General features: G+C 47.6%; 2 protein-coding genes across 6 annotated transcripts; both read left to right on the top strand.

Moving 5' to 3' along the window:
- The first annotated feature begins 515 nt into the window (after positions 1-515).
- Trim39 (tripartite motif containing 39) lies at positions 516-13719 on the top strand. 4 transcript variants are annotated; one of them, XM_085680032.2, is made up of 7 exons: positions 516-606; positions 2761-3220; positions 4751-4846; positions 9110-9340; positions 10758-10780; positions 11251-11366; positions 11841-13719. In XM_085680032.2, the coding sequence occupies exons 2-7, from the start codon at positions 2768-2770 to the stop codon at positions 12386-12388; spliced, it is 1467 nt and encodes a 488-aa protein (XP_085536158.1). In that variant the 5' UTR covers positions 516-606; positions 2761-2767; the 3' UTR covers positions 12389-13719. The 4 variants fall into 4 exon arrangements, with proteins under 4 accessions (XP_085536158.1, XP_085536160.1, XP_085536159.1 ...); XM_085680034.2 differs by having other exon boundaries at positions 525-610; XM_085680033.1 differs by having other exon boundaries at positions 525-610; positions 11815-11954.
- Positions 13720-15008: 1289 nt separating this feature from the next.
- On the top strand, positions 15009-17293 carry Rpp21 (ribonuclease P subunit p21). 2 transcript variants are annotated; one of them, XM_048438339.3, is made up of 5 exons: positions 15009-15150; positions 15230-15330; positions 15404-15486; positions 16892-17017; positions 17160-17293. In XM_048438339.3, the coding sequence occupies exons 1-5, from the start codon at positions 15094-15096 to the stop codon at positions 17243-17245; spliced, it is 453 nt and encodes a 150-aa protein (XP_048294296.1). In that variant the 5' UTR covers positions 15009-15093; the 3' UTR covers positions 17246-17293. The 2 variants fall into 2 exon arrangements, with proteins under 2 accessions (XP_048294296.1, XP_085536164.1); XM_085680038.2 differs by having other exon boundaries at positions 15050-15150; positions 15254-15330.
- Positions 17294-17643: the final 350 nt, after the last annotated feature.

The following is a 17643-nucleotide window of genomic DNA, read 5'->3' as shown; positions in this document are numbered from 1 at the left end:
GCTAAAACCTTCAGTCAGTCGGAAGTGACGTGCCAGCTCAGCCTCTCGGGTCAGCCACGTAATCCGTCGCCGCCGCCTGCAGCAGCCACCCTCTCCCCAAACTGACCCAGAGACCGGGAAAGTGAGACCCAAAGCCCATAATCCGTAGTCACCCCGGCCTCTGCGGCGCCCAGCCCCACCGGGGAGCGGCCTGAGAACCCCCGACGCCGGCGAGGTGACACCGAGGCTTCGCCTGCCGAGATGAACCGCCGGCCATGGGCTTCGGCGTCCCGCCACGCGCATGCGCGGCCCTGGGTCTCCCGGGGACCGCTCGGGTCACCTGGGCGCCAGCACCGCAGCCACCTGACGCGACGGGTGCCCTCCCGCCCTTTCATAGCCGCGCGGGCCCTCACCTCCGGCCACCCGCGGCGGCCCCGGTCTAGGCCCCGGCGCCGCGAGCCCGCTGAGCGCCGCGCCCGCTGCCTTCCACCAGCCGCGGCACCGCCGCTTCCGCTTCCGGCGAGTATTGTGTGTCGCGCCGCGGGGCGGGGGTGAGGGGAGGAGGAAGGAGGGAGGCAGTGCTCCGGCGTCTCCGCGCCCGGCACTCCGGGACCCGGAGCCGGGAAGGTAGGTAGGTGCTGCGCCGCCGCCGCCGTGCGGGGCCTGGGACCCGCCCCTTGCCCATCCGGCTCCTCACGCCGCGGCCCTCCGCCCCGACGAGCGCGTCAGCTGCCCGGCGTGCAACCACAGCTGCCTCCGCCCGCCTCGGGCCCGGAGGACGTTTGCCGCCCCGGCGACGTCAGCGCGTCCGGCGTTGCTTGGCTACCCCGCCGTTTCCCCCTGTCCTGCTGCCTCTGGTCTCCCCGGGTGAAGCTGACGCAGTCACCGCGGGGTCTGGACTGCGACATGGCAGCGGGCATCCCACCTTCACGTCACACCTCTCCCTCACTTAGACACGCATCCCTTCCTCCCTGCCAACCACGACGTGCGCCCCCTCACTCTGGTCCTCATGCTCCCGATAGGGCAGGAGAAGATGGAGACCGGGTGAGACAGAGTTGTGGCCGGTGCTCGAGAGGGGCTCCCAAAGCGGTGATTAAAAAGATAGAAGGAGGACGTCTCTGAAGTTAGTACTATTACTGAGACATAGTAATGGAGAGAGAGGAAGGACCAAACCAGAGGAGCACAAGGCCATGGTCTGGCTGCCCTCTCCATCATCATCACCACCTCCAGCTCCAAATCCTCTCCGTTCTTCACTAATCCAGAACCCATTTCTCTTTCATACCGCTTATTTACCACTTAGATACGTCCTGGCCCCTTAAATGTGCATATAATTCAATTCATTTAGGCGAGGATGCTATCTAATATCTGCAAAACTGGGGAGGGGAGCCGGACGAACGGTGGTGGTGGTGGTGCACGCCTTTAATCACAGCACTCGAGAGGCAGGAGCAAACGGACGTCTGTGAGTTTGTGAGTTCAAGGCCAGCATGGTCTACAGGAGCTAGTTCCGGGACAAGCACCAATGCTACAGAGAAACCCTGTCTCCAAAAACCAAAAGAAAAAAAAAAAAAAGATTGGGGAACGGCACTTAGTCAAAATCGCATTCTAATGGTAGAGAAGAAATCCTCCTACTGATCTTAATCTGCATCTGAATTTCTTTCCTCAGAAAGCTTTCTGTATAACTAAGGCAGGCCTTGAGTTCCTGATACTTCTGCCCTCACTCCCTGGGATTATAAGCATGTGCCACCACCACACCTGGCAAATTTCCTTCTTTTAATTCCTAGCCAATCCACCGAATATCCACGGAATTAATTTTCAGTAGAAACTTTGAAAGATTAAACTCGCTGCTGAATGTTTAGAATGGACTTTTACCAAGTCTCTTCAGAAAAGTTACTGCCCTCTGCTCAATAGTATTCTCTGAGAGTTGAAATGTATTTTAAGAAATAGGTTTTTTTGTTTTGTTTTGTTTTGTTTTGTTTTGTTTCTAGCCGGGTGGTGGTGGCGCACACCTTTCAGGAAGCAGAGGCAGGCGGATCTCTGTGAGTTCGAGACCAGCCTGGTCTACAAGAGCTAGTTCCAGGACAGGCTCCAAAGCTACATAGAAACCCTGTCTTGAAAGACCAAAAAAAAAGTAGTTTTTGTTTTCTTTTGTTTTGTTTAGTGTAGGTGCAATGCTTATGTATGAAGTTCTTTAAAGTAATAGTAATAACAAGTTCCACGACTGCTAGCCAAAGCTCCATTAAAAAAAAATTTTACTCTACAGTAGCCCAGGCTAACCTCATCCTTGTATTGATCCTCCTGCCTCACAGTGAGCTACCAATCTCACTTCCCAGCCTTCCCTCCCTCCCTATAGAGATCTGTGTGTTCAGGCTTGCCTGGAACTCACTGTGTAGCCCAGGCTGGCCTTCAGCTGATGACGGTTCCCTTCCTTGACCTCAGGGTCCTGGGGTTCTGGAGTTAAGCCACCACATCAGGCTCTTTCATCTTTAGAAAAATGTGTCAACTTAAAGGAAGCTTCTGATTGTAGTGAGAAAATAGAGGTGAAAGAGATGCTAGGAACGGCTTTTGCTTGCTGAGTCAGAAAAAGCAAGTGAATTGATTAGAAGTCACAATACCGTAAATAGAGCAACAGGTCTACTGGTAGAGAAGGGAAAATACCAAGATGGGACTCAGCCTAGAGTTATGGCTCAATGGGAGCTGACGTCAGGATAGGAGTGCAAAAAAAAAAAAAAAAAAGGTAACCCTTTAACGAATACCTTTCTTTTTTCTCTCCCCATCGCCAAGTCAAATAATGGCCGAGACAAGTCTAATAGAGGCTGGAGCCTCTGCAGCCTCCACAGCTGCCGCCCTGGAGAATCTGCAAGTGGAGGCAAGTTGTTCTGTGTGCCTGGAGTATCTGAAGGAGCCAGTTATCATCGAATGTGGGCACAACTTCTGCAAAGCGTGCATTACCCGCTGGTGGGAGGACCTAGAGCGGGACTTTCCTTGCCCGGTCTGTCGGAAGACATCGCGATACCGAAGCCTCCGGCCCAATCGACAACTGGGCAGCATGGTGGAAATCGCCAAGCAGCTCCAGGCAGTCAAGCGGAAGATCAGGGATGAGAGCCTCTGCTCCCAGCACCATGAGGCCCTGAGCCTCTTCTGCTATGAAGACCAGGAGGCTGTCTGTTTGATATGTGCCATTTCCCATACCCACCGGGCCCATACCGTTGTGCCACTGGATGATGCTACACAGGAGTATAAGGTGGGCAACCAGACACATGACGCCAGTGTGGGGAAAGAGAATACATTCTCTCCGAGTAGAGGGGTTTAAGCTCCTGAGGCAAGGCTATCTCTGTTCCTCTATGTTCTCCTCAGAACTATATACATGGGTATTCAGTGCATCTGCTCAACTGTCCTCCACAAGAACAGTGAGGAGTACCCAAAAATTTCTGTGACTTATTGCAAAACAATTGAGTCTTCAGAGTATTGGTATGTATGGTTTTTGGAATATATCAGAATTTTTCTTTGGTTGTTTTTTTTTTTTTTTTTGCTTTTTTTTTTTTTCTTTAGTTTTTGGTTTTTTCAAGACAGGGTTTCTCTCTGTAGTTTTTGGAGCCTGTCCTGGAACTCAATCTGTAAACCAGGCTAACCCCGAACTCACAGATATCCACCTGCCTCTGCCTCCCAAGTGCTGGGGTTAAAGGCATGCGCCACCACAGCCAAGCCATATATCAGATTTTAAATAAATGAGTGAAACCACGTAAGAATCTGAAAAATAGTTTGGAAGAACTGAAAAGTATTTTGATTTCTTCATTTCTGCCTATTCACTCAGGATGGTTTTCCCCATTTGTTGGAAATAGCTAACATTACGTTAGACTGATAAATCCAGCAGACTAAGCTGAACCAGCCTGCGCCTTGTCCATGTAACGAGTAACATGACATTTAAGATTTAAATCGCTAACACGGGCACAGTATAACTGTTTCAGTCATAAAAATCAAAGATGATACTGTCTAGAATTTTCATTTATTCTGCTTAATTAACAAAATCTTGAAAAAATATTTAAGGTAATTTACAGCCAGGTTTTATTTTGTCTATAAGTGGTTAGATCTGAATGGAAGCCCAGGTGACAAAAGGATATCAAGACAGGCCTGGTGATACACACTTATAATCCCAACACTCCTAAGGTAGAGGCATTAGGCAAATGGGAGGTGAGGTCAGCCGTGGCCACATGTTTGTAGCCAGGCCAGGCTGCTGGAGACCTTACCGTGAAACAACAACAGTCCACAAATCAGTAAAGGTTACCAAGGTATAAAAGGTAGCTTCTGGCTGGAGGAGGGTGTAACCTGGGAGGAGACTGTTCTTGGTGTACACACCCTGCATGAATTCTCAGCACCATCAAAACAAACCAAAAAGAAAAGAATAAATCAAGTAACTTTGAGTGTAGTAGGCAGTTGTTTGTAAGAAAACAGAATGGGAAAGGAAACAGGTGATAACAGCTAGGGTACTAGATTTGGGGAGAACAGTCAGGTGTGCCTCAGACATGATGGGATGAGCTGATGGCAGGGAAGGGGGTGTGGTCGAGAAGTGACGAGAGCAGAAATCAGATGGTTTAGGGTGGGGAAGGTGGGGAAGATGATTTAGCAGTTAAAAACATGTACCAGTCTGACAGATCACCTGAATTTGGTTCCCAAATGGCCGTTCACCATTGCCCACAAATGGGTTAAGCTCTTAAGGAGTGGATGTATCAACTAACTCTAAATGTCTCCTCTCCTGCTCTCTCCCAACCTTCAGGAGAAACTGCAGAAGTGCCTGGAGCCCCTGGAACAGAAGCTGCAGGAGATCACTTCCTGCAAAACCTCCGAAGAAAAGAAACCAGGGGAGCTCAAGGTAGAGCAGGCAATCTGCGCCTTCACTGCTTGGCTGGGTGTTTGCCTGTGAGCGAGTCAACAACACTTTACTTAATCTATCAGTTAATTGGAAAACTGCTATTCTCTCAGAATGATATTTCATTAGGTATTTGTTGTTAAACCGTATACTTAAATTACTTGTCATGAGTTAAGTACTGAGAGGGTTTAGGAAACGAATGAACTGTTGAGATGACTCCGTAAATAAAAGTGGCTGCTGTGCAAGCATCAAGACTTGAAGCCCACATGAAGGTAGAAAGATAAAAATGAATCCACAGAGTTGACATCTGAGTTCCACATGTGCATCGTGGCCTACGTGTTCACATACTCATTGTGTGTACACACACTGTATATACAATAATAAATACTTTTTAAATAAGCAGACAGAACATCTTACCTCTGCTAAGTCCAGGGAGTCCTTGCCCCAGTATTCTCCTCCCACAAGCAAGGAAAGAGGCTCTCCTAAGAATACAGGGATGGGAGGTTCAGCAGGAGTGAGGGATGAGCTGAGCAAGAGCTCCCAGAACTGCTCAGTGACCTTTTGTTTGTTTTTAATTACTTTTAATTACTCTTTTTTCTTTAAAATTTTGTGTGTATGGGTATTTTGCCTATGTGTTTGTCTGTGGACCAAATCCCTGCCTGTTTCCCAAAGAGAGCAGAAGAGGGCCTCAGATCCCCCAGAACTAGAGTTACCAATGGTTCCAAGTGCCATGTGGGTGCTGGGAATTGAGCTCAGGTCCTCTAGAAGAACAAACGGCCAGTGTTCTTAAACTCTGCAGCCCAACAGAACCACATTCTGTTTTGTTTGTTTGAGAGAGTCTCACTATGTAGCCATGGCTGGCCTGGAACTCACTAGTAGACTACGTTGGCTTCGAACTCAGAAAGGTCCACCTGCTTCTGCCTCCCAGGTGCTTGAAATAAAAGTGTGCACCATAACATTTGGCTTAGAACTACATTCTTGTAATTAAGTAATCTAAGGTAATGTTGATTCATTCCCAGAATGCCTTTCCCTTCCTCAGCCTTCAGCTTTGGCATTCTTGGTAAAATACCATGACCGAAAGTAACTAAAGGATGAAGTTTTACTTTAGCTTCAGTTGCAGAGGGAAAGAGTCTATAATTGCAGGGAAGGCAGTGGAGCAGCGAGAACAGGAAGCTGGCAAATCAGATTTCCATCCACACACAGGAAGTAGGGTAAGACTGTAAACTCTCAAAGCCTGCCCCCAGTGACATACTTCCAGCGAAGCTCCACCTCCTAAAGGTTCCATAACTGTTGTAAAGACCCCAAGAGCTACCACCTGGGGGCCAAGTATTTAAATACATGAACCTATGGAGGGTATTTCTCCTTTAAACCATGATAATATTTGAACCAAAGTATAGCTGTTGTCTTTGATTATAATTTTTCCTTTTAGTGGTCTTTAAAGCTGCAATTCCAAACATTCCGTTTATGACTGTTTGATTTGTCCCCTGCCCATTTCCCGCTTTGCTTCCTTCTCTCCTCAGCCTCCAGAATTAGACCCAATAACCCCTATAAAACAGTTTGTAGGGGCCCAGAGAGATGGCTCATCAGTTAGGAGCACTGGCTGCTCTTCCAGAGGACCCAGGTTCAATTCCCAACACCCGTATGGCAGATCACAACTATCTGTAAATCCAGTTCCAGAGGATCCTACATCCTCACATAGACATACATGAAGGCAAAACACCAATGCCCATAAAATAAAAGTAAATTAAAAATTTTCAAATTATAAAAACAATTTATAATAGCAACACATACATATAATCCCAATACTCAGGAAGCCAAGACTGCAGTTAAGACCCTGTTTAAAAAAAAAAAAAATTAAAATTTTAAAAAGTGCAGAAGAACTGAGGGTATGGCATCAGTTCACCAACACTGCAGACAAAAAAATATTAAGTTTATGAACTGGCCATGGATGGTGCACACCTGTAGTCACAGAGGAGGCTGGAGCTGTAATATTACTCCTATCACAAGTTCATAGCCAGCACAGGCAAGCCTGGGCTGTGTAATAAGATGTTATCTCCTGGGTGGGGATGGAATTTATAATTAGCTATACTGAAATCAAAAATTTTAACAAAAAAGTTCAGATAAGACAACCTCCTTATATAATTTTAAAGAGACTGTCGTATCCGGTAACAATGTAGAGTGACATTTAGTTAGTGATGGAGCAGAGCTTCACTGAGTAGTTGTGGCTGGCCTGGAACTATGTAGACAGACTTGGCCTTGAACTCATAGAGCTCTGTCTACCTCTGCCTTCTGAATGCTGGAATTAAAGGTATGCACACCACTCCCAACTAGAAGTAATTTCTAATTAAAAGTCTGATATGTGAAAAGACACGATAGTGTAGTTATGTGCTTGCAACTGTATGTGACGTTATCAAGTGAAATAAATATGGGTTCATTCTGAGGCGGATGTGAGTTACACACCACAAAGCAGGTTGATAGCCTATGTGGTAAAGTCTAAGGAAACAAAATAGAGTGTTTTTTTTAAAGATTTATTTGTGTACATGTGTGTGTGTGTGTTATGTGTATGTGCATGCACACCCATGTACCCATTCTGTCAGAGACTAGAAGAGTACAAATCAGATCCCCTAGAGTTACAGGCAGTTTCAAGCTACCCAGTGTGAGTGCTGGGAACCAAGCTCAGGTTCTCTGGAAGAGAAGCAAGCCTTCTTAACCACTGAGTCATCTCTCTGACCCCTAAAAGATAGTCCTCATGAGCCTACTTCAGAACACCTGCTTCTAACACGCACACACATTGAGAATCTGTATTCAGGACAAAGGTGAGAACACATCCTGTTCCGTTGCCTCCCCGTAATGAAAGCCAGGCTGTTGTCTGCCGGAGTAGCTGTGGATCAGGACTGCTGAGCTTGTGAGGCCCACAGGCTTTTGTCTGTATCCCAGCCGTCTTCAGCCTGAGCTGCTCCTCGGTCCCTGTCCATCTCCTCTCCTCTGAGTTAATGCCTCCCTGTCAGTCACAAGGACTTGGGACTCCTTCACTGATAACCTCAGAGAGTGGTATGGCTGCTGTTTGAGTTCTAAACTCAAACTCAGGGTGCTTTGTTAGAAGTAAAAGTATGTGCTGCTGTCAAGAGCATGTTTCAAATTTTAAACAACTGATTTACTAAAAAGTATCTGGAACATGATCCTGGGGTGGAAAAAATCTATTTTCTATCAACACAAAGAACAATTCCCATCTCTCTCAAAGGGAAAAAGAATTTATTCTGGAGCCAAATATGAGCGATCTTGGCATTGAAACACAGATTTAGGTACCCCAAATTTCATGTTCCAACTTAGAATCAGTTTCATGAAGTTTTTATAGAACAGAACTAAGAAGGCCGTAAAGCAGGACAGTTTTCCAGACTGTGGTAGAAACGTGAAATAGGTAGTTACAGCCAAGTAGAGCAGTGTCAACTGTAGGCCCTGGATGCTGTCTGACATTATTAAATTAATACATGTTTTATCTGTTAATCACAGGCTATTAGGTCCAGTACAGAGGTGGGCACGGAAAAGGCTATGTAGGAGGCTAAAGGTAGCCCGAGATAAATGTAAGTAGGCTCTGGGCCTGCAGCAGTCCAGCTCCTCTCCAGACACAGCTCACTCCAGGAATCTCAGCCCATCAGAAGTGACTTCAACTGTTAGGCAGGAAGATCCCAAGTTCAAGGCCAGCTTGTGCTATATTATAAGACCCTATTTGAGGGGAAAAAAATAGAAACAGCAACCAAAATAAGTTCAGCCCTAGAAATTTAAGTATAAACTTTGCATCAACTCATTAAACTGTTACTGATTCTGATAGTTTCCTCTGTTCTCTTTATCGGGTTAATGTGCCACAGTTATTAATGATGAAATCTTTGGCTTTCTAGTATTTGTACTTTAACAAACTGTGTAAGTAAAACATCAGAGAAGAAAATAGCAAAAGTATCCCTGATATTTGTAACAGTAGATATCATCACATCATTGAGTTCTTGAACCTTGAATGTATTTTATTAAAATATAAAAGGTTAATTTAGGTTTTGAAAAGTCAAGTGTTGATTGTTTTAAATCTTCCCACTGATTTGCACTAGCAAGTCCTGTTGGGAGTGTGCAGGTTTCAGTACAGTTTCCTTACAGAAAGAAAATCAGGAATACTGCTAGAGGCTTCCCAGTGACAAAGAAGTTTATACTGAGCCTGGTGGGTCTGCGAGAGACTCCCTCGTGCCTCCTGGTCCTGACCACATCCTCCCTTGTTCTCAGAGACTAGTGGAGAGCCGCCGACAACAAATCCTGAAGGAATTTGAAGAGCTGCACAGGAGGCTGGATGAAGAGCAGCAGGCACTCTTTTCCCAGCTGGAAGAAGAGGAGCAGGACATTCTACAGAGACTTCGAGAAAATGCTGCTCACCTTGGGGGCAAGCGTCGGGACGTGGCCCACTTAGCTGCTGAGGTGGAGGGCAAGTGCTTACAGTCGGGCTTCGAGATGCTTAAGGTTCGACCTTTGCTCCGATGTAGTTCCTTAGGTCAAATGCAGACTAGCTTTGTACATGACACACAGTCAGCCTGGGGTGCGTCCTTTCTTACTCTACATATTCCAGATATGTACATGGGCCTTTTTCTAGAGTAGGGCAGCTCAGGTTTCCACCATCTCTATGTCCTTTTAGAACTTATATGTCTGGAGCTAGTGAGTTGGCTCAGTGGTTAAGAGCACTTGCTTCTCTTGGATGAGACCCAGGTTTAGTTCTCAGCGTGGAAGCTTATAATACACTGTAACTGGAGCTTTGGGGGCTCCAAGGCATTGCTTACACATGATGCACATACGTACATACAAGCAAGACACTCATACACATAAAATAAATCTTTTTTTTTTTTTAAAGTAACTGGAGGGACAGCCATGGGTGCTGAGAACCGAACTCTTATATTTTTGGTTGTGAGCCTAGCCTTTAATGGCTGAGCCATCCCTCCAGACCAAAATAAATCTTTTTTTTAAAATGTATGTAATTTGTGCCCCCCCAAAGAGAATCCTTTTCAGAAGATAGAAGTCTATTCTACTTAGTGATGAACTGTGCGTTCAAGTTTTTGTAAATACCGTTGCCCTTACTTTCCAGTCCTAGAACTTAATTTACGTAGTGCTAAAGCAGGGGTGTAGAAGTATAATTTTAAAGGATACTCAAAATGAATTTACACAGTAAAGTAGTGCATTGTCACCTCTAAAATGTTTGATGTGATCTACCCTAAGCAGGTACTTGGTACTGACAAGGCTGTAGGAAGCATATCTTATCTCAAACAAGATGACTGACATTTGAGTCAGGAAAGCTTCACTGTACATTTATGTGACGTATGTTGCTTGGTGTTTATCCCTGTGCCTTCCACGTGTGTGTACTCTAACTGCATTAAACCTGAAATTCTGCAGGGTGAGATTTGTTGTGTTTGTCATCTGGTTCCCCAATAGTCTCAAATCAGGATTGATATGAATTAGTGTTTATTAACCAGTGCTAGACAGGGATGTCTAGACCCCAGTGGGAAACCTCCTGTGCCACCAGTCTGGAGTTGTCAGTACTGATTCTCAGTGATGCTGAGGTGTGTGCTTGGAATTTGGGGGACAAAAGAGCAGATACAACCTCTGTTTTTGCATGGAGCCTCTATTGTCTTTGACGAGGAAGACAAATGTACAGGAAACCATTAGGAAGTAGTATTAATATCAAGCTTTGTTATGACCAGTGGTTGAAATTGGGCATTCCGTGAGAGACACACACTTAAGCCCATCTGAAGTTTGTCCCTTGGGGCCCTCAGTTTGCCTGCTGCTTAGTTGGAAGATCTGGAACTTTTGAGGAGGAGTGAGAACCTTTTTGCCTTCATGACCCATGAATTCTAGGACCAATCTTACTTTCTTTTTTCTTTTCCTCTAGGATGTGAAAAGTACCCTGGAAAAGTAAGTGATTCTGTCTCTCTGAGTTAGGTCTTGACTTTTAGTAATGCCTTGGCGGAAGTAGGAAAGGGATAGTCCTGTAGTGTCTGAGTGAGAATGGAGCAGGATGGACCATTGAGGGTGATAACGCTTCACCTCCCTCTTGATATCGGGTCGTATTTGGTCGTACAGTGAGAGTGGGGAGCTGAGCTGTGTTCCAACAAGACGGTGGAAGGGGCTGGAAGCACAGGAGTAGGAAGTGGGGGGGGGGGGTTGGTTGTCCATTTGCATGGAATGTAAGAATATTCCAGGAAGTCCTCAGGCTCACCAAGATACAGACCTGCCCAGGGAGCCACACAGCTCTTAGGGAGGAAGGAAAGTGAGAGGGGTCTGGTCTTTTTTACCTTTCTCTGAGATGACACCGCTCACATATTCAGTTGGCTGGAGCTCCCCCTGATGGTATTCTGGCTTTCTTTATCACCCATCCCTCCTAGATGTGAGAAGGTGAAGACCATGGAGGTGACTTCAGTATCTATAGAGCTGGAAAAGAACTTCAGCAATTTCCCCCGGCAGTACTTTGCCCTAAGGAAAATCCTTAAGCAGCTAATTGGTGAGTTGTTCCCAGAAGTAAACTGGCATAGGGCATGCAAAGGAGTGGAAGGTTAAGATCCTTCCAGTGGGCTGCATTTCTCTCATGCCCATCCCACCTGCCCCTCTCACCTTAAACCATGGAGTTCAGAGAAAAAAAAACTTAAGTTCTGCTCTGTATAGGACCTAGAGACATTAAAGGATTCCTAACTCAGGTGGAGTGAGCCAGGAAAGCGCAGGGGAAATCGTTAATATTCATGTAGTGAAAAGCAGTTGCAAAGCTGGGCTTTACAGGATTCAAGTCCATGCTCACCCTGTCCGCAGCTACCACAGCTCACTCCCTCAGACAGCGCCTTTCATTTCTTCCATACTCACCCACTGTGTTCTGGGGACCTCTCAGGGGCCAGGCTTTGTGTAGGTAGGCTAGGAAAGCAAGGCAGGGACGTTTAGCTGTTCCCGTCCTCATCTAGCTACCCACTCTGGCTTCTCCCGCCAGCGGATGTGACCCTGGACCCTGAGACCGCGCATCCTAACCTCGTCCTGTCAGAGGATCGGAAGAGCGTCAAGTTTGTGGAGACCAGACTCCGAGACCTCCCTGACACGCCCCAGCGTTTCACTTTCTACCCTTGTGTCTTGGCTACTGAAGGCTTCACCTCTGGTCGACACTACTGGGAGGTGGAGGTGGGCGACAAGACCCACTGGGCAGTGGGAGTGTGCCGGGACTCTGTGAGCAGAAAGGGCGAACTGACTCCACTCCCCGAGACCGGCTACTGGCGCATCCGGCTGTGGAACGGGGACAAGTACGCGGCCACCACCACACCTTTCACCCCTTTGCACATCAAGGTGAAACCTAAGCGGGTGGGCATCTTCCTAGACTATGAGGCTGGCACACTGTCTTTCTACAACGTCACAGACCGCTCACATATCTTCACCTTCACTGATACTTTTACTGAAAAACTCTGGCCTCTCTTCTACCCCGGGATCCGGGCTGGCCGGAAGAATGCTGCACCTCTTACCATCAGGCCCCCGACAGACTGGGAGTGACAAGAGGCGGAGCGCAGTTGGGGTGAGGCAGGGTCAAGAGTGATGGGTCTTCCTTCCTGTGACCTGCTGGAATGTCTTGGCGCGTGCGTGGTTCCAGTCCTTAGCCATCTTGAGAAACCACCTGGTCTCTGGGATGGTAAAGATGGGACGGGGCTGCGTGGCAGAGCACAGAGGAGCGCCCTACTTACTGTAGCGGGAGAACGGGCTCCCAGGGGAGCGTGATCTCTGGTGTCCAGCGGATTTCTTGTTGCACAAGGACAGGTTGGGAGAGAAAAGGCTTTCTAGAAACAGAAAGTCTATATGAAAGGGTCTTAACTTGTTTAAAATGCAGGAAACAGAAACCTTTAAAAGGCTTCTGTGATTTGGAGTAGTCTTGTTCCTGTGGGAGCGCACAGGGGTCTGGGTACCTCTGTGTTGGAAAGATGACTGACAGCTGCTGTCATGAGTCTAGAAGTTGAGTGACTTTGGAGGGCAGAGATTGGGCATTAAAGTTAGGAGGATCAGGGAAGAGGCTAAAGGGATATTTCTAGAAGTGAGTGAAGGAGATGGGGATTTCTTTTGTTTTCTCTTCTTAGGTTAATGTTACCATTACCCATAGGTTTAGCCAGAGGTTGGAATTTGGGGAGAAGGATAAGGTGGGCAGAAAGGAGAACCAGGTCTCAACCCTGGTTATTCCTGTCCCTGCAGTTGGTTGTCTCCAAGAAGGAGGCTCACCTTTCTCCCTTCTGGAGGTGAGATGGAAACGGCCCTGCAGGACACACATTTACTCTCACACTGTTTTCCCAAGGGAACGTGGAGAGGAGTCAAATAGTAGAGGAAAGGGAACGGTCTATCCAAAGCCCTGGCCTTAAAGAATGTTACAGTAATTATTCCCAAGTCGTCTGCCTTGTCCGCTGGCTCAGGTGTCCAAGCCAGAAGGAAGAACGGTCATGGAGTCTTTCTCACCCCGCAAGAACAGGGTAGAAGAGGGTGGTTTGTGTAGCAAAGGGCCAGATAGACAGCTTCGCTTCTGTTGCTGTCCTTCACCCTTTGACATTCCCTTTTTCAGAGAATGTAAACCGTTTTAAGTTAGGCCAAAATAAAAGCCCATAGGGTGCATATGTTGTCACAGAAGGTCATGTGATGCATGCCAAACCAAACAACCCGGATTTTCTGCTGCTTGGGTATCTTCGTTGAAGACAGACAAGAAGCTGCACTGGGGGCCTTCGGTTCTCCTCCCACCTCAACAGGACTTTGTCCACTCTCTTCTTACCTTTGTGCCTTGACTGTGGTTCTTTGTGGCAAGATAATTTGGTTGGTCAAAATATGGAACAAAGGATCCACTGATGTGACCTCTGAGTTTGTGTGGTAATTTGGCAGTGGTCTTGTGAAAAATCACTGGGTATGAAAAATACATGTTCTTGGGTCTCACCCTCCATCCTTAATGAAGTTTTGGGTGGGCCTAGGAGTCTACATTTTAACACACTCCTCTCATTTGACTCCGAAGGCCCTTAGTAAGTTTCAGCTAATGGCCTTACTCTGAGCTGGAAGCCTGGCTCTCCACCCATCCTGGCAGGAGTCTTGAGACAGGAAGAGATCTGTGACTCCCCGGACATGTCCTGAGGAGACAGGCCATAGAAACTGTCCACATGGCCTGCACTGTAACAGCGGGCGTCTTTAATGAGTGGAAAAGTGGGAGAGAGCCATGCCTGCTGAGGGCTAGGTGCTATTTCCTCCCTCATAATACGATATAATCTTTTCCACCTTGAGCCCCACAGGCATCAATACTTTTTGTTTCATTTTTTAAGGTTTATTTATTACGTATGCAGTGGGTTGCCTGCAGGCCAGAAGAGGGCACCAGATCCCATTACAGATGGTTGTGAGCCACCATGTGGTTGCTGGGAATTGAACTCAGGACCTCTGGAAGAGCAGGCAGTGCTCTTCACCCCTGAGCCATCTCTCCAACCACATTTTATTTTATTTTTGATTTTTCGAGACAGGGTTTCTCTGTGTATCTCTGGCCATCCTGGAACTCACTCTGTAGACCAGGCTGGCCTCAAACTCAGAGATCCGCCTGCCTCTGCCTCTGCCTCCCAAATGCTGAGATTAAAGTGCACGCCTTTGGTAAAAGGGCGCCAAATCTCATTACAGATGGTTGTGAGCCACCATGTGGTTGCTGATAATTGAACTCAGGACCTCTGGAAGAGCAGCCAGTGCTCTTAATTGCTGAGCCACCTCTCCAGCCCCTACTTTTTGGTTTTGAGTCAGGGTCTGGCCATGTGGCCGGTTCAGACTTATATGTAGTTTATAGCAATCCTACCTCAACCTCCCAAGTGCTGGGATAACAAAGATATAATGCGAAGCTAGACATTGGCCGTTTTGTTGTTACATCAGAGATGTTCCAGATGCCTGTGTTTGGCTTCAGGAGAGTAAGCATGTCTAGCCTGGTATTTACTGCACACACAATCCTCTCCATACATAAAGAGACTATATGTTTGTTCTAAAAATGTTTCGCTATTTTAAGATCCTTAGCCGCGCTGGGCCTTACGTAATAAATATATGAGGAATACCAAACTAGGGCCGCCTCCCAGGGAAGAACACACAGGGCGGGTGGGGCTGTCTGCTACCTGACAAGGGCAGCTGTGGGGCCGCGGCCCCAAAACTACAGTTCCCAGCAGACCTTGCGCGTGCCCGGGGCGGGACATCCGGAAGAGGGGCAGACGCTCATGGCGGGCCCAGTGAAGGACCGGGAGGCCTTCCAGCGACTCAGCTTTCTGTACCAGGTAAGACGGCAGGTTCCCGGTGGGCAGCAGTCCAGTGCTGCGGCCGCAGCGTGACCCGGGTGGCCGTCCCTGTCCCCAGGCTGCACACTGCGTCCTCTCGCAGAACCCAGAGAACCAGGCACTGGCGAGGTTTTACTGCCATACGGAGAAGACGATCGCGAAGCGGCTGGTCCTGCGGCAGTAAGGCACGGACTGGCGGGAGGAACCAGGGTCGCGGTCGAGCGGTTGCCCACTGCTTCTCCTCCTCATCCAGGGACCCCTCGGTGAAGAGGACGCTCTGTCGAGGCTGCTCCTCTCTCCTCATCCCGGGCCTCACCTGCACCCAGCGCCAGAGACGTGAGTGCTGCCTCGGGCACCGTGGTGGGCAGCAACCCCTTCCCCCTGGAGGGGGGAGGCTTTCGCTAGCTGATTTGTGACTACGTGATACTCTGTAGTTTAATAAAATAAAATTAACACTATTTACTTAAATTATTTAATTTCTAAGATTCATTAAGTAATACCGACTGAGTGGGTTGTGGTGGTTCACACCTTTAATCCCGGCACTTGGAAGGTAGAAACAGGTGGTCTCCATGAGTTCAAGGCCATCCTGATCTAGACAAGTCAGACCAGGGATGCTTAGTGAGACCCTGTCTCAAACAGAAACACAATCTCTCTTTGATTTTGGTTTTGCTGGTTTTGGACACAAGGGTCACTGCAGCCGAAACTGGCGTCCACCACCCTAAAATCTCCTGCCTCAGCATCCCTAGTGTTAGGGATTACAAGCGTGAGACAACACACACACACACACACACACACACACACACAGCTACTAGAGTAGTATTTTTAAATGCTTGCATTGAACGAGAGTGAATTGCTGAATTACTTCTACCAGTGGCAGGGACGTAGGTATGTCATGGTAGACAGAATCAGACAGAAATTTAGACATTGGTTAGGATTCTCACACACACACACACACACACACACACACACACACACACACACACACAAGCTTGCTCGCTTGCCATCAAGGGGCTGGGAAGATGGTTCCATGACTAAGATGCTTGATATGCAAGTATGAGGAAGCACCCATTTGATAACTCCCTTGGGGCCAGGTGAGGACACACACAGAGTCTGGCGTCTTTCTGGCCAGACAGTCTAACTGAAAACATCTGGCTCCAGGTTCAGTGAGAGACCCTGTCTCACAAAGATATAGTGAAACGAGGTAAAAGAAGACCCCCCCAAACTAGATTTCTGTCCTCCACACATAACACCCACACGAGTACTCCTGTGTCCACACATACACATGTACAGAATATAAGTATAAATAAGGAATTTTTAAAAGAGAATCTGTGATATAAGAAAATGAATGCCCAGAAGGCTGGGATTTGAGGTGAGCAGGGTGGAGAAAAATGTAAGACTGGAGAGGGAAGCTAGACCTTATTAAGGGCGGTGGTGGCGCACGCCTTTAATCCCAGCAGAGGCAGGAGGATCTCTGAGTTCGAGGACAACTAGTGAGGTCTACAGAGCAACTTCCCAGACAGCCAAGGCTATACAGAGAAACCCTGACTCAAAGAAAAAATAAGCTTGAACTTCATCTTAGAGTTCCAAGGAATTGATTCTCATGCAGGGCCTCCCATACACATACCAAATTTACATTCCAAATGCAGATGAGATAGAATTCCTACTGACAGTGGAAGAAAACTGCAAGACCTTTTTCTCAGAAGCGTGGGCACTCTCTTTATTTCCTCCACTTAAACCCCAGGTCTGAAGGGACAGCGCTGGACGGTACAGACCTGCCTGACGTGCCAGCGTAGCCAGCGGTTCCTCAATGACCCCAAGCATCTGCTCTGGGGTGACCGACCTGAAGCCCAGCTGGAAAATCAGGCAGGTGAGCAATAGCAGGGAAAGATGAGGGAGTCCCCAAGAGAAAGGACAGTGGAGGGTTGAAAAGCAAGGTGGGTGAGCCTGATCGGTGTCAGGGGTGCCACAGTCTTGGGAAACTAATTCTCTGATTCTCCTCCATCAACTAGATTTCAGACCGTCAGAGCCCCTGCCAAGCACAGCCCACCTCCCTAAGGAGAACATGCAGCCTCAGGCTTCAAACACCAATGACTAATTCACTCCATTTCCCAGATAAATAAAAATTTAGGTTTGTTTGACTTTCTGTCTGTTCTGTGATATTTCAACTGGTTTTATTATTTTCCTCATTTTGCCGGGGGTGGGGGTGGGGGGTGGTGGTGGTGGTGCAAGGCGGGGCGGGTTGTCACGGTAACCTTGCATCTCTATTCCACCATCCTTCCCGGTTTCCATTCACCGCTAGGTCCCCTAAGCAGCCCTTGTCACCCCTGCATCCTCAACACAATGATATATATCTGGAAATTCCTTACATGCTCGTGTGCTTTCTTAGTTGATTCCATGTTGAGGCGGCCCCGACTGTTGAAATGGGGAGACAGACACTGTTCATATCCTCTGGGCATACGCAAACTTGGCCCTTCCCATGTCTCAGAATTGTCC

The sequence above is a fragment of the Myodes glareolus genome, chromosome 18 (genome assembly GCF_982192425.1).
Source record: "Myodes glareolus chromosome 18, mMyoGla1.1, whole genome shotgun sequence".
Lineage (NCBI taxonomy): Eukaryota > Metazoa > Chordata > Mammalia > Rodentia > Cricetidae > Myodes > Myodes glareolus.
This window is presented reverse-complemented; position numbering and strand designations above follow the sequence as displayed.

What these genes read in the sequence shown, in the direction of transcription:
- Rpp21 (XM_048438339.3), top strand. Translation starts at nt 15,094, where the DNA reads ATGGCGGGCCCAGTGAAGGACCGGGAGGCCTTCCAGCGACTCAGCTTT. An exon ending in AAGCGGCTGGTCCTGCGGCA is followed by an intron (nt 15,331 to 15,403) that starts GTAAGGCACGGA and finishes CTCCTCATCCAG; the next exon opens with GGACCCCTCGGTGAAGAGGA. An exon ending in CCAGCTGGAAAATCAGGCAG is followed by an intron (nt 17,018 to 17,159) that starts GTGAGCAATAGC and finishes TCCATCAACTAG; the next exon opens with ATTTCAGACCGTCAGAGCCC.
- Trim39 (XM_085680031.2), top strand. Translation starts at nt 989, where the DNA reads ATGCTCCCGATAGGGCAGGAGAAGATGGAGACCGG. An exon ending in ATGCTACACAGGAGTATAAG is followed by an intron (nt 3,221 to 4,750) that starts GTGGGCAACCAG and finishes CCCAACCTTCAG; the next exon opens with GAGAAACTGCAGAAGTGCCT. An exon ending in CGGGCTTCGAGATGCTTAAG is followed by an intron (nt 9,341 to 10,757) that starts GTTCGACCTTTG and finishes CTTTTCCTCTAG; the next exon opens with GATGTGAAAAGTACCCTGGA.